Below are 15,309 nucleotides of genomic sequence, written 5' to 3'. Positions count from 1 at the left end.
AATACTGAGAAAGAAAACTGGCATTCCAGTGAGGCCTCTGTACCCCACCAAGGACACCCAGGACTATCCCACACGGAGAGCCTGGCACTGTGGGCAGCCTGACAAACAACTGAGAGGAAAATAAAGTTGTGACAAATTGTTTGCCATCACAGAACTACAGCACCTCACAAGTTTCAACTATGACTGATCTTTTTTTGTGCCCACCACTAACCTACAGAGCAGTTGGCCTGCTGGTCTGCATACCAGAAAAGAGAGTATGGGGAAGGGACAGTTGTCAAATTCCACGATCAGTATCTACACTACCTTGCTTTCCTTCAGTGGGAATGTGCAGACCTCAAGGACATGCTTCACAGGCTCAGATGCCATTTAAGATAACAACCTAGATCTAATGAGTTTATGAATAAGTTGATTAGAAGCTAGGGAAGAGGCAATGGTATCCTTACAGCACAATATAAGGGGAAACTAACATGAAATACCATCTCTGAAAAATCATCACATAGAACTATGGATGTAAACCATTTATCTGACTTTAACACACAGGTCTTAGATCCTAGTACTGCCACAAAAGTAATAGCTCTACAATACAAGCTGCACATTGTGGAATTGCAATATTTTAGAAGTTACTAGAACTAATCTTCTTCAAAATGACATCTGTGCTTACAACTCATTTTAAAAAGCTAATAATACTCTGAAATTGTCAGCCTGAGTCATTGGAGATTTTTTAAATTAGAAAAATGGTAGAGTTGATCTGAGTAAACAGAACTATTTAGCCAGTCCAACCCAACTGACATTTTCTCAAACCAACTCTGTCATGACCCAAACTAACTAAAAATCATAGCCAAAATAAAATTAGAAGGGCCTTCATTTAATCCAGCCCCCCAAACAGTATACCTATAACTTTCCTGAGAACTATTTCATCTATTAAAGGCATCCACTGATGTCTTTTTATTGTGCCTCAGGCAATCTACTTAAATGCTACATTATCATCACCACTGGAAAATCTGCCTAACATCTCTCCTGAATTATTTATTTGCTGCAATTTAAGGTATTTTATGTCTGTAGTGGACAAGAAAACTGCTATTTCCTCAGGCAAGAGAGAGAAAAGAAATTCTTTATGTCTATACCAAACTGTCTCAAGACCAGTGTGTTTCAGGGCTGCCATTTTACTGACGACATCTCCTGGCAGTGACACAGACTTCATCAATACTTCGCACAACTTCTTTTTCAGCGAAAGTTTGCTTAGGTTATTTTAACTTCTTTCCCATCAAAACCAGCACAAAGCCTGTGAAGGCAAGCCATGTTAAACTGCACACAAAAATTACAACTGCCACCTTTTAATAAAGACTTGGCTTTTTTCCTAGCTTGAACAACATACAAGATGTGGGTTCATGGAGTATATGTAAGTTTGGGAAGAATTCTACAGAAGCAGGCTATTGGGAAATCAAGAGCAAAGGATGAGGGTTTATATTTAGAAACATGAAGTTTTTGCACTAGGAAGAGATTCACATTTAACAAGCACTTCCTTAGCAATGCTTCAAAAGCAATTATTTTTACACTCTACTTCTGAATCATTATTAGGCAATGTTTCTAATGAACGGCTGCTTTAGGAAATTGCTGCTGTACACTTGCCTTTTGAAGGATTTCAAAACAGGAGAATACCTGTTTCACAACCTTTGGTTAGCTAACTGTTCAGAGACGTCTATTAGATAGATGGGTTTGGGTTGGAAAGGATATTTTAGATCATTTACTAGGGCACTTTTATTATGAAATTCTATCTTTACTTTCAAAGAAGAGCCAAGTGTTTTCTCAGAGAACCTAGAAACATGAACATCTTTTGAACATCTTCAAAGGTAAGTATTAGCTACAATGCTCTTACAAAAAAAGAACAAAAAACCCACAAGCAAGCAAATAAAAAGAAGAATGCTTCATCAATACCAACTCCTAGTCAAGATCTTGTCTGTAGCTTTCTATACAGAGAAAACAAAAAAATCTTCAAGATCGATGCAAACCGGTCAACAGAATTCTCAACTAGAGTATGACACAGCAAGTTGTCTTGCAAATGTAATTCCGCAAAACATCCAAGCATATGCATAGACTTCGGCTCTAAAACATCGCCTCAACAGAGCAGAGCAGAAGGCTATGACAGCAGTGGCCTGCCTCTTTCCCAAAAGCACTACAAAGATCAGCTGAAGCTTTTGTGTACTATAACCGGATAATAGCAGGTGCTTCCTGCCTCTTGGCTGCTGCTCTGATCTGCTCAGAGGTGATAATCGCTCTGGGAGGCTCTCCTTCACATGTGCCAATCAGTTGCTACGCAGCGAGCCGGGAACAAGCCAGAGCCCAGCCTTCAGCAGTTAAGGATGGTTCTAAGAATCCATCAGAGGCTCCACCTCGCCACCACAAAAACACAAATACTTGAAGCACATATTACGGCTGAATACTTTGTATTGTGAAGTTAGAGCCAAAATTATTAAAAATCACGGAGTTCTCCATCAGATGATCCGACAGTCTCTGTATGTTTGGCAAACTGCCAAACTATGCACATAAGGATTCATTAATGTTTTCTTTCAGCACTGCAGACACAGGTTTGCATCGCTTATTCTCCTTCGCTTAAGGAAGCATTTCTCCAACTGCAGTGCTGTTATCTTTGAAGAGCTGACCAGAATATACTGCTGCAACAAGCTATGTCACGTCCAATACTATTAAGCTTCCATCGCAATGGCATTTAAGCATCCCCCTTCCTTCCTGGTACCTGCAGCACTTTGTGTTCTTACAATTGTTTGGACAAATGTTTGCAGGCACAAGTTGTAAACATGGAAAAGAAAAGCTGCTGACTATATGTTTTTATAAATAAGCAATTTGAATTGGATCAGTTTAAAAGGATCTGAAATTCAGTTCTAGAATGGTTGTATAAATAGCTTTCCTGGCACAAAGGAAAGAGGGAGAGAAAGGACAGCTGAAAACTCCGAAAGTCAATACGGCTGCTGAAGCTCCTCACTACACTCCTATGATTCAGGTCAACAGCAGGGGTGCAGCATGTGACAAGTAAATTAGACCCTACCTAAGGCATGCTGACTTGGGAGTTCACAGCAGACAGTGAGTCAGGACAAGATGTGTGGAACATTGGCTTTTTAAAGCATTTAGATATTGTGATTTTTTAAAAATAGGATGTAATTTAAGCTGTACTATCAACTTTAGCACAAGTCCTGGCTTGCCAAAAGCAGCTGCTTTTTACTCCCGTTTTCAGTGCCACTGCTTTTTTCCTCCCTCTGCATGAGCTCAAGTTTTGGCTAACAAGCTAGGAGCCCCAGAACCACAGGGCAAGCAGATCAGCACAAAGGAGGCGGTAAGAACAGATCCAGCTTTCTCAACAAGAGTCACTGTCAGCCACTGTTTGGGTGATGAGCAACCTGCATTCTGACTCAAGACCAGGACTTTAAAATGCTGTAAAATGCTCTCAATAGAAAGGTGAATTTCTACACAAAGCAATTTGAATGTATATCAAGATTTCATGTGGTTTTTCAATATTATGCAAAGCTTACCATAAATTTCACCACATTCTCTATGCAACTGACTACTTCTGAATATGTGGCTTAATACAATTGCCACATGGAACATGTAGTACTCAACACTCTAGTTTACAAGAAAATCTCTCTAAAACAGCCAACAAAAAAACCAAGTTCTACTCATTCTGGGCTTGGTTGCGCCTCAGAGTAACAAGGATTAAAGTAATTTAAAGTTGTATAACCAATTAGTTAAACATCAGGTTAATCCAAACACCAAAGCTATGAGTCAAACTCCTCCCCCTGCCCTAAGGCAACCTTAGGAGATCTTTCTTTAACCCAGATGATCTTCATTCCTATATACAACCTGCAGCTCCTTACTGCAGGCTAACTATTCCCCACCTCTGATTATGTGCAACCATCTATCTGTCCCTCTCCACTCAGCACAGCAGATGCCATTTCTATTTCTCCATATTCTGAGGAACCATGACAACCTTGTAAATTAGAGTCTGAACACAGCAACTATTCGTTCAGTCCTGCCAGGCAACAGTACAGGCCAAGAAGTAGCATTCCATGAGCATCAGATAATACAACTGTGTTTAATTTAATGAGGACAAAGCACATTTCTTCAACCAAAACTATGCCCACACACAGAATTCACCCAGGGACATATTGTAGGCAAGTAAACTGGGGTCACACAATTATCTAAACCTGAGTTTGTATGTGTCAGAACTGATCTTTGTAGCCAGCTGAGACACACAAAAAAAAAAAAAAAAAAACCAACAAAAAAAAAAAGACTCCTAAGCTCTGTTCATAGCACAGGTGCTGAACAATATAGGTAGCTTTGTAAAGTTCTAATCACAAGGAAAGTTTTACAGGCACAGTTTCAATTCTAACCTCACCATGAGAATCACACTCTTTTTACATGAACTTGTTATCACGAAAGGCAAAGAAAAAGCAATGAAATTGAGGGGAAAATGTGTAAAGTATCGAGCTTGAGCACTTAGGTTTTCCTTACACTTGTTTTAGAATATGTCCAAGCCCATGAAGAAATTGTTTCCAAAAAATTACTTGTTGACTGCCCTAATTCTTCAGGTCTAATATGCAAGCAGATTATTGGCTGCTACCCTCTTCCCAACACAAATCAATGGCTGTATCATATACTACATATATGCTATCATATACTAGAGTTTAAGAGGAAACTCTTAAATGGTAAAAATACCCATACACCAACTGTGAATTTGGTTTTGAACATGTTATAAATATTTTTGCCTACTACAATTATTTTCTTTTATCTGGAAACTAAACCCTGATATTTATAAAGCTGCATATGAAATTAGATCTATTATTACAGTTCCACATTACAAAAGCCAATCTGTTTACTGAACTACTTGTTTATCATTATATCAAGTAAGCAGCAGACTAATTAAGTTTTCTCCAGCAAACCATTTTCATGTATGTTTTAAACTTACTTTATGCAAATTAAAATCTTACCTTTATTAGTAGGACCGCCACAACGTATTCCACTTATGCTTTGGACAAAAATATGTTGCAATGCACTATATATGCAAATAAGCTTTGTTCTGTCATGCAGCATCCGGCATTTTGATACACAGTCAATTGCAGCAGCACCCAGTCTTTTTAGGGCCCATTTTCTTTGCATAGCAGATGTAAACAGCTCATTTTCCAATAAATACATGTTTATATGGGCTGATTGTAAGTAAACAAAGCCAAATATCTGTTTAGTTATTAGCTTTGGTATCCATTTCTCTAACTTGCATTATCCCACTTAATTATCAACACCAAAGAAAGCCAGTAGAGGTCAGAGATTTCAAGTTGATGCGGTTAGTACATAAAAGGAAAATAAAAGGAAACACTCAAAGCACTCTTGAAAGACCATCATGCAAGTGTTGCAGAAAGTTAAGCCCATCACCCATTTTCTGTTTACCCTTGCAAGGACTTAATTACACGTGCAGCACTCTTTGCATAGCACCCATTTAATCCATGCCACCAAAATGGTAAACTTGGTAGTTACCAATCATTTAGATGGGGTCAAAAGGGCTAATGCCTTAGATTGCTCTTAATCATAAGATATCCTCAGACAAACCTCCCCAGTCTTCATTCTGGCTCTATAAACAAAATCAAGCAGCAGTGAAAATGTAGTATCAACTACTAAATTTTAAAAAAAGGCAAATAAAAACCCAACATCCACCCAATCATGTACAGCTTATTTACATTTTAAAATAAGACTTAAAAATATTCTAAACAGTATACAAAAGTATATTTAGTTATTTCACTTAAATCTGTTTCAGCTACTGTTATTCTTTCGATTAATACAATTTTAATAGGTTTTCCTAAAAATCCACTGTTAAGAAAGCAAATAGAAATGCACCAGAAGAAAACATCTGTTCAAAGACTTCAAGGAGATGGAAAAAACCCTAAAGTTTACTTTTCATTTCTTAACCAGGTACAGGACATCGGTACCTTAAAAGGGTATGTTGTAAAGAGTTCTTTAGAAAGCTTCAGTTGTGCATGAAGGAATATTAATTCAAAGATTTTACTTTTTTAAAGAGCAGTTGTTCATTATTGGAACAGATTAAGAGCTTAAAAGAATACAAAATTTACTTATATTTCAGTGATTAACTGTCACACAGTATTATTATTAACATTGATAATTAGACTTGTTTCATGAAAAAAAGTTTCAACCTATTATCTTTGAAGTAATTTAACAATTTAATTCAATATTCATATTTAAGTCACCATTGTTACTTGCTGAGTAGTCACTTTCATGTTGTATTGCTTAGTGCAAAAAGTTCAACATTTTCACTTTAATCAATCCATCAAACATACTTAGAATTCTCAAAGAGTTGTGGACAAAAGGTCTTCTCAGATTTTTTTTTTTGCCTTTTAATATCAAATTTTCAGCCTTTATAAAATTTAATATACACACTTTTATTGTATCTTGATATCCATCACCAGAACTACTACCGTTGCTAGACAGCTTGGCAACAAAAAATATAGCTTCTCCCTTAAAAATAAATAAGAGCCCTAAAACATATACCAGCAATGTGCCCCAACATCTGTACAACACACAGAGAAGACCACAAAGAAATGAGAATCTAAAACCACAACAGGATGCCTCCTGGGGACATTCGTATTCTTTTCACCTAATATTCTCTGGCACTCTAACACCATCTCACAGGTAGTGAAAATTCTAGGAAAGGGTAGTAGCACTGCAACATGACACATCATCTCAGACAACAGAGTAAAAATGGAATTTTCTCCTCACAATCTCAAGATCCAAACATTAACACTGATCTTTTCAACATCCTGCCACATCCAATGAACTTGTTCTATTAAAATGCAGATTAATGTGAGCATTCAGAAAGAGCACCTGATTTTTGAAGATAAGATACTCCTTACTCTCAAGCAGCCTTCTGCAATTGTTCACCGAATTTACTATGCTAATTGACAAGCAGCACATGACTAAACTCCTGAAAACAGCTACGGCACATGCAGCAGCACTAAAATTTTCACTGCATCACCCTGACACAGTGCTTCTACTGCTGAGGACAGGAGAATGTCTCTGGAAAATAATCTATCCGTTTAATGTACAGAATAAATACATCCTTATTAGAATTATAATCTACAAAGAGTTCAGTGTATTGTTAATATACCCTCAACAGTTCTACAATAATTGCTTTTATCAATAAATGATCAAGTTCACAGTTTGCAAACTGATCAGTATTGGAATTCACATCAGAGAGGGCACTGCATAGTTATGAGATAGCAAGGACTGCCTATACTATTTTGTCTTATTTTCAATTGAAACTTTCTGATGTTTCAATTTGCAAAGCTTAATAAATGCATATTTAACACTGTTATGAAAGACTCCTTCAACTTGTTGAGTCTAAAGATCTTCTAATTTTGATTTCTTTGATGTAATAGAATTAGTAACATCTTACATGCATACACACTTAAAAAAAGAAACAATTAAAAAAAAAAAATCAGACTGAGCATGGGAAGAGGTCAAAGCATGATATGCTAACTTCCTGGATACTCAGTGCCACTTTTTCAAGAAGATATTTAAATACTGAAGTGTTACCCTTCTCTTCCCCATTACTATTTGGGAAAAAAAGATGCAGGTTCTACTATTCATTTTCTGGAACACTTCCTATTGCTTTAAACATGGAAAGTATGATTTGGTCAGTATTTGCAGGAAAGCCTACTCTGCAGTGCAAGAAGGACAGTTTAAAATTATCTATTAAAAATACAGAAATATCAAGGTTTTACAGATCTGTCTGCTAAAATTAAATTCACAGTCTTTAGAGGTTTGTTCCTAAGAGCTGCATGTAGCACTCCAAGTGGGGCCTCACCAGAGCAGGGCAGAAGGGCAGAACCCCCTCCCTTGACCTGCTGGGACACTGCTACTGATGCAGCCTGGGTACAACTGGCTTCCTAGGCTGCAAATACACATTGCCAGGTCATGTCCAGCCTCTCATCCACCAGCACACCCAAGTCCTTCTCAGCTGCTCTTGACCTGTTCACCCTCCAGCCTGTACAGATACCAGGGATTGCCTTGACCCAGGTGCAGCATCTTATACTTCATCTTGTGGAACTTGCTGAGATTCCTAGAGGCCCACTTCTCCAGTTTTGTCCAGGTCCCTCTGGATGGCATCCCATCCTTCACATGTGTGAACTGCACCATTCAGCTTGGTGTCACCTGCAAATTTATTGAGGGTGCACTCAATCCCTCCATGCCACCAAGACATCAAACAGCACTGGTCCCATTACTGACCCCTGAGGAACACCACTGAAATTCATTGGGACACCAAGCCACTGAACATTATCCTTTGGATGTAACTGTCCCATCAAATCCAGCCCTCTTGAATTTAGACAGAGCAATTGTATGGGGGATTGTGTCCAGACAAATTACATCTGTAGCCCTCCCCTGGCCCACTGATGGAGTTGCTTCATTATAGAAAGCCAACCCATGGAAGGGGTTGGCAGGACTTGCCCTTGGTGGAGCCATGCTGGCTGTCCTAAATCACCTCCCTGTCTTCCACATGCCCTTGCACAGCTCCTTCCAGGTATGGACAGCAGTCAGGGATGACAGGTTGGTAGTTTCCAGAGTTCTCCTTCCTACCCTTTTAAAAATGGGTACAAAGCTTCCCTCTTCCCAGTCACCTGGGACTGCATCTGATTGTCATGACTTTTTTGAGTATCATGGAGAGTGCCAAACACTCTAAAAGCATTATAACCCCTTTCTTCTATAAATACATCTCCAGAGACTGAGTTCTGAAACATATTTTACATAAGCATCAGCTACCAAAATACTACAAAACTTGTTCTTCTGTGAGTTGGGAGGGAGTCCAAATCCATAAAAATCACAGCTATTTCCTAATCCCTAAATAATGAACTAACAATCTATCATTTCTCATTCACAGTAACTCTCATAGGTCCCCATATATATATCTTCTAAAATGTAATTGTAGATCATTTTCTGTGCCTAAAATCAAGCAGATACATGTCTTAAAATTGCAGTGACCAACTGATCAACAAAGCTGACCACCTGAAACTGAGATGGAAGTTATATGCGAAGAGCAGATGGCAGTCAAGGCAGTTGGATCTCCATGATAATAAAGATTTCATTATTCATTCTTGTTTCACATTCAGGGGAACACAGGCACAGCCAAGGCAAATAATGCCACTGCCAACTTAGGAAGGCAGTCTATTTCAACAGTCTATATTTAAGAAAAAACATTAAGTGAAGAATGAATTAATTGCATTCATCGTAGTCAGTTTCTCAGGCAAATGGTAATACAAAGGTGCTTACAAAGGCTGTTTCCTAAACCAGACAAAATCCCTAATACTCCCACCCACTGGAGGCTTAAATATAAGAATTTTCTTTTGCCAGTGCTAATGACAAAATGAAGGAGCTTTGGCACATCTCAAGAACAATCTAATACCTACTATTATGCATACTTTCAAACCTGTGGTTTCCAATAGGCACATTAATCTACAATAAGAAAATTCTCATAGTATATGCAGGAAATTCAACACTGTTTCATTTCCAAAGATGCTAATTCTAAAACCAAAAGCTTTAATCTATGCAGCAACCCTAAACATCTAGGGCAAGTCAGCCAACATGAACACTGTCAGCACCCTCTTGGATATAGGATGAGGCAAGGGTTTGACATAGCAAAGAAAATAAGGTTAATTGATAGCTTATCTTTTATTCTTCATGTGGAAGGACTAGTAAATACTGCCTGAGGCCAAACTCCAAGAGCCTAAGAAAAAAAACCATTCACATAGCTTTTAAGTTTTTGATCATTACTGAAGTAGTGACACAAGCAAGCGTGATTTGTGGACAGACTCACTGGCCTTTTTATTTAGAAATCTCTTTTAAAAAATATGTATTTTTAGGTATTCAGATGTTCTGCAATCAAATAGTAAAAAAAATACACAAAAATCCTACAAAAGAACACTGGTGAACAAAATGGGGATAATTTCCAAAATACTTTTCTAAAATTTACCTAGGATAATCAACAAAAACCATTTTCATTCGTAGCCAATGTTTAGGAAATTTTTCCTACTTCAAATGAAGAGCAGCAAGTCTGTACAGATTTGCTTTAAAATACATACGTGACTGCTCAGTTTAAATATTACAATTATTAACTCCTTGATTTCAGCATTTTAGCACAGTAAATGACCACAAACTTCCAAGCACCAAACTGAATTACTCAAGCCATCTCAAAAAAAAAAAAAACCCCACCAGAGCAATTACACTTTTGAGACAAATAAATCCTCTCTTTTGTATAAAACATCTATCATTGGTAGTGTCACAAAATGATGCAGAGTCTTATCTTTTAGCTGTTCCACACATCACATGTATATATTTAATTAATGCAACAACACACTGCATCTACCAATTTCTTTCAGTATAATTGAGTTGTTCACACAAGCAAAACCCCCTTTTCAGCAGTGCCTTTGTAATGCCTTTGTAATCACTAGTTAAGTATTAAAATCTCTCTAGCAAACAAGATATAAAATCATCAACAACATGTAAAAGCATTCTTTTGAACAGAAGCATTTCTACAATAGAGAGACAAGGAAGAATGGAAGCACTGAAGTTAATTACCTTTTACTACCCTTCATCTGGGTACCACTGACAGTACTGATGTCTGACTACTGATAAGTTATCAGGTGGTAATAAATATGGGGGAGGGGGTAGGGAATGAATTCTTGAACTAAGTACATTCCTGAGGAACTAACAAGAATGTGAAGGTGAGAGGGGTTTAACAAGTTGGTGTGTTTCCATCACACAAACTGTAGTAGTTACTGAAGGTGCTCAGACATAGAAGTACATCCTGGAAAACTTCAACAGAAAATACAAGTAGGCAAGGCTATTAAGAACTAATTCACTACTCAGCAATTTATGCCTTAGTGTATTTCCTCTTACCATTACATAAACAGTCACTTAATGGATCTGTAATGATTTTCTTTTGTGTAAGTATTCCATACAGCTCTTCATCTTTAAGGTACTTCAGACACCAATGCGTGTATCATTATTGATTAATAATATTGTGTATTCAATAATATTGTGTATTCAACTCTATATATGTATGTGCATACAGATGCATATATATATATTTGGCAATATGAGTATTCAGGGCCAAATAAAAATTACTTGGTTGCACATAATTAAAATCTGTATGGTCAAAAACAAACACATGACAACCCTGCTAGAAATATGTTTTGCATTTGGAATCACACCATGTTTCAGTCTGGCAGTTTTGAAGTATTCTGGGAAGCAGATATTAACTCAAAGTACTAAAAATTCTCCACATGTGAGAAACTTATTTTAACAACTCTCTTCATCAAACCCAGCATTTACATAGCAGCAGTTGACACAAAACCAAACTTGTATAGAAAAGAGTCTAAATTTATTGGAAGCTCAATTTAATTATGAACCCAGACTTTTACAGGGTTTATAAACTAAAATACGGGTATAGGGAGTAGTTTTATACTTGATCAACAGTCAATACAACTAAGAATGAAAAACACAGAAGCCCAACATAGGACTCCAGTGGTGCTGTGATAAAGTGCTAACTTTCAAGTTAATCAAAATTATTTAATAAACACTGGCAACTGAAAATCTCCTAAAGATGGGGAAAGGAAGGGTAATCAGAGTGAAGCTACCAGGGTTAGAGAAAAGTCTCACATTGAAAAAGTGGTATTTCCCTTTGCCTAAGATTTTTAACTTGAAGTTATATTAACATGAAATTATATTCTCTGTAAAAAGAGAATGTTTGTTGCTTGGAAAGAAAAATAGTAATGAATTCCTAGAAATTTATTTTTTCTTTAGAACAGCCCCACAAAAGTAGTGAAAATAAAGTTCAAAAACAATAACAATGAGAAATAATGTAGTTATTCTACTTTATGTACAATTAACTGTAATTGCAGGAGACAAACTGGAATATATAACTAATCTGTTATATCTGTTTTCATATAAAGAGCAAAAGATTTTAAGAGAATAAACAGATTCTTTTTCTCCTCTCTTTGTAAACTGCAACAGGACTTCTGGTTAAGAGAATTCCTACAAAGAGTAGAGAAGGACTTAAATTGAATCAGAACACAAGAAGTAAATAAGTACATATATTTCCTTTCTAGAAAAATGGGGTAGCAGATCTGTGTGTAATGGCTGACCTTGTTCATAACAAGAACTTTAATGTGCAGTGGATCTGCATGTTTTCTGAAAGGATTAAAAAAACAGCTACCAGGGTAAAGAACACCTTGTGTTTCCCCATCCTACTAATACTATGCCCAACAAAAGACTACCAAGTGGAACACAGAAGGCTTGTAAGAGTATTAAGCAATTAATTCATAGGAGAAAATAGCAAATTGAAAGTTCATATAGGGGAAAATAGAGCAACTTGGATCTATGTATCATCTAACCAGTAAACCTCAGTACACTTTAAAAAATAAAGGTGAACCATCCCTGTTAAAACATATGCTCACTGACTTGCACACAAGACTGATGATTCCACCAGCATTTGTGATTCCCATTCAGACATTCAAGGACCTTAACAGTGTACATTTCAGTAAGGAAAAAAAGAACAACAAAATCAGATAAACCCAAAATAACCAGCATAGTATGGAGAAATATGGAGAAATGATATTAAGTTTTCCTATATCACTGAAACCCTTCACATCAATTTTTTTTTTTAATGGTAGACATGCAATCCATCATTCTTCAATGATAATAACAAACAACAAAAGCATTCAAAGTGAAAAAACAATGTTCTTATACTTTATTCTGTATGTTTCTATGGCACTACTATTACTGCTTTGCCAGTTTGGAAATGTTCCACAGTAAGCAGCCTATAGCAGAAAAGCAGGTCTAAGAACTAATTAGAACTATACCTGAAAAAGTCTCAAAGAAGAGAGTCTAGCTTCTGGATTTCAGCAACGAAAAAGTAAGAAGTGAACATGCATCAGGTATGACAAAAAAACTAATGGTTAATAAATAAAAAGAAGGAATGGAAGACACATGAACAACACTAAGTTAAATAAGCATGATCTACAATTATCTAGGTATAAACACACAACAGCCACTTGCATTTACTAGCAGAACACGAAGTCACAGTAAGTTACAACATCAACATGCCAAACCAAACTGAAAGAGCAGCTAACATCATCCTATTGCAAACTCAGGACAACTAGCTAAAACTACATGCTAAGCATGCTAAAAAATACCTTCTAGAAGCTTAGAGGAACAGGAAGTTTCCTACCATGCTGACACTTTGGCCAGAGAAGTTGGATTTGCTTACCTCCTGTAAAAGATCAGCTTGTTCGATGGCTTTAAGAACATTTTTCTTGGATGTCTCCTGAACTTCCCCTCCTAAAAGGAACTCATCCAAAATGAAATAGGCTTTTTCAAAATTGAAGATGATATCAAGTTCACAGACCTAAAAAGAAGATCAAGCATTATTGCAAAGTGGGAGGATACTCTCACTTGAGATATATCCTCTCACAAAACTTAACTTGTTCACAGCTTCACCAAACTTTACCAAAACAAGATGTTAGCCTAAGGCTGTAACCTTGTAAGGATTAGGGCAATAACAAAAATCACACCTTGGAGGAAAAAAAAAACATAGTATTTTTTCTTCAATTAGAAACAGCTACAGCAACCTCTGAAAAAAGCTTTCACTGTTTAAAAGGCTTCAATTCACAGGAGTCTGTAAGACACAGCTCTTCAAGACACAAGAGAACATTCCCTATAGAAGATCTCTTGTTGCCTGCAGTATGCAAAGGCAGCTCACGCAATCTTACAGAAAGAGATGAAAATAAATAATGTCAGATTTCTCGTTCAGTCTGTGCATTTCATAGTCAGAAGGACTATGAAGAAAGGCAGAATGAGCACCAGTTTTTCTAGGAGTGTTCATGTACATTACTGTAGCTGTTTGTGTTTTCTGTCCGGGTAACCAGATGTCTCTCTCACCTTTCCTTACCGTTCCTGCCACTTCACAACCAACTGCCTCCTTTGGAAGCAGATATAAGAGATGCTCACACTGGGTAAGTGCCAGGGAGAAGAAAAGCTTCCCACTAAGAGTAAGATTTTATATGACCTCAAGCGAGACTACTATGAAATGAAACAAATACAGGCAATTAACGCCAGATTAATAACAGTTCTTCTACAAATCAATAATTTTATTTTGTATTTTAATAGAGGCAACCATTAGTTTAGTTTGGCCAAGCAAGTCACACAAAATGTATTAAAAACACCTTTTCCATTACTAGCTGGTTATGTTCTTGTAAAAGTGCTGTGGGCATAAAACAAAATGACAAAATATAAAGAAACTAACTCACACTGCCAAAATACTTGTCAAGAAGTTCTACATAGCGATGAATTATTTCCAGAGTTATTAGTTCATTGTCCTGATCTTCAATAGCACAGCAGAAATAGAGGCTTGCATATCTGTAATAACAAAATATTCCCGATGTTAGCATAAAAGCATAAGCAAAATGAATGCACTTGAGGAGTATCACATTCTCAGCAGTCCTTCATACTCAAGTTCAGCATATTGGTACCCAAATCAAAACCAAGCAAGTCCTACCAAAGAATGGCTGAAAGACCAGAAGACACACATATGTACAAGGGAGTTAAGTCTCTGAGTCAAGCATGACTTCACTTTTTGCCATCCTTTAGCTGACAGAACTAAAATAGCCAGAGAGGTGGTTTGGAAAACTAAATGTATTTCATTTTGTGGCATCATGGCAGAGTTCTGAGATAACATACTTTCTCTTCTCTCTGTAACATCCATATACCAGTATATTAATCAACTGATCCAGTGTTAAACTTTCATCATGTAAGCTATACACAGATCATAAAAACCATAGAAAATGCCTCAAGAAAGATAGACTGAATTAGCAATTAGGGTTTAGTCTTTACAGAAAATTTTAAAAATTCAAGAACTCCAAAAACAACACAAATATAATCCACACCAACTACAATTAAGTCAACAATGCAATCCCTACTAACTGTCCTGGCATCAGACTGATGAGAGGCCATCAAATAGTTTCTAGCAATCCACTTCCATCTTGGAAGACAGGGAAGTCATAACTACAGATATGATCAAGTTGCACTTTAACAAAAAGACCATCCAATTCTACTGTGCTCTATTATATTTTTGTTCAAGACATGTTTAAAGAAAGCTGATTAAAAAAAAAATAAAACAAAAACCAAAGCAGGAATGAAAGCTGAAAACCCCATTTAGTCTTTTCTAACATGCCAAAACCATAT

General features: G+C 36.8%; 1 protein-coding gene across 4 annotated transcripts in view; it reads right to left on the bottom strand.

Moving 5' to 3' along the window:
• AP1S2 (adaptor related protein complex 1 subunit sigma 2) overlaps positions 1 to 15,309 on the bottom strand; it is a 33,326-nt gene that overhangs the window by 10,339 nt on the left and 7,678 nt on the right. For 3 of the 4 annotated variants that reach the window (XM_053972143.1, XM_053972144.1, XM_053972146.1), the window contains exons 3-4: positions 14,376 to 14,484; positions 13,337 to 13,474 (exon numbers count right to left, since the gene is read on the bottom strand). In XM_053972143.1, coding sequence (XP_053828118.1) covers positions 13,337 to 13,474; positions 14,376 to 14,484 — 247 coding nt within the window. Of the gene's footprint in view, positions 1 to 5,538; positions 5,633 to 13,336; positions 13,475 to 14,375; positions 14,485 to 15,309 lie in introns of all 4 variants that reach the window. The other variant, XM_053972145.1, reaches the window with a different exon arrangement.

This window comes from Vidua macroura, chromosome 2 (assembly GCF_024509145.1).
Source record: "Vidua macroura isolate BioBank_ID:100142 chromosome 2, ASM2450914v1, whole genome shotgun sequence".
Taxonomy (NCBI): domain Eukaryota; kingdom Metazoa; phylum Chordata; class Aves; order Passeriformes; family Viduidae; genus Vidua; species Vidua macroura.
This window is presented reverse-complemented; position numbering and strand designations above follow the sequence as displayed.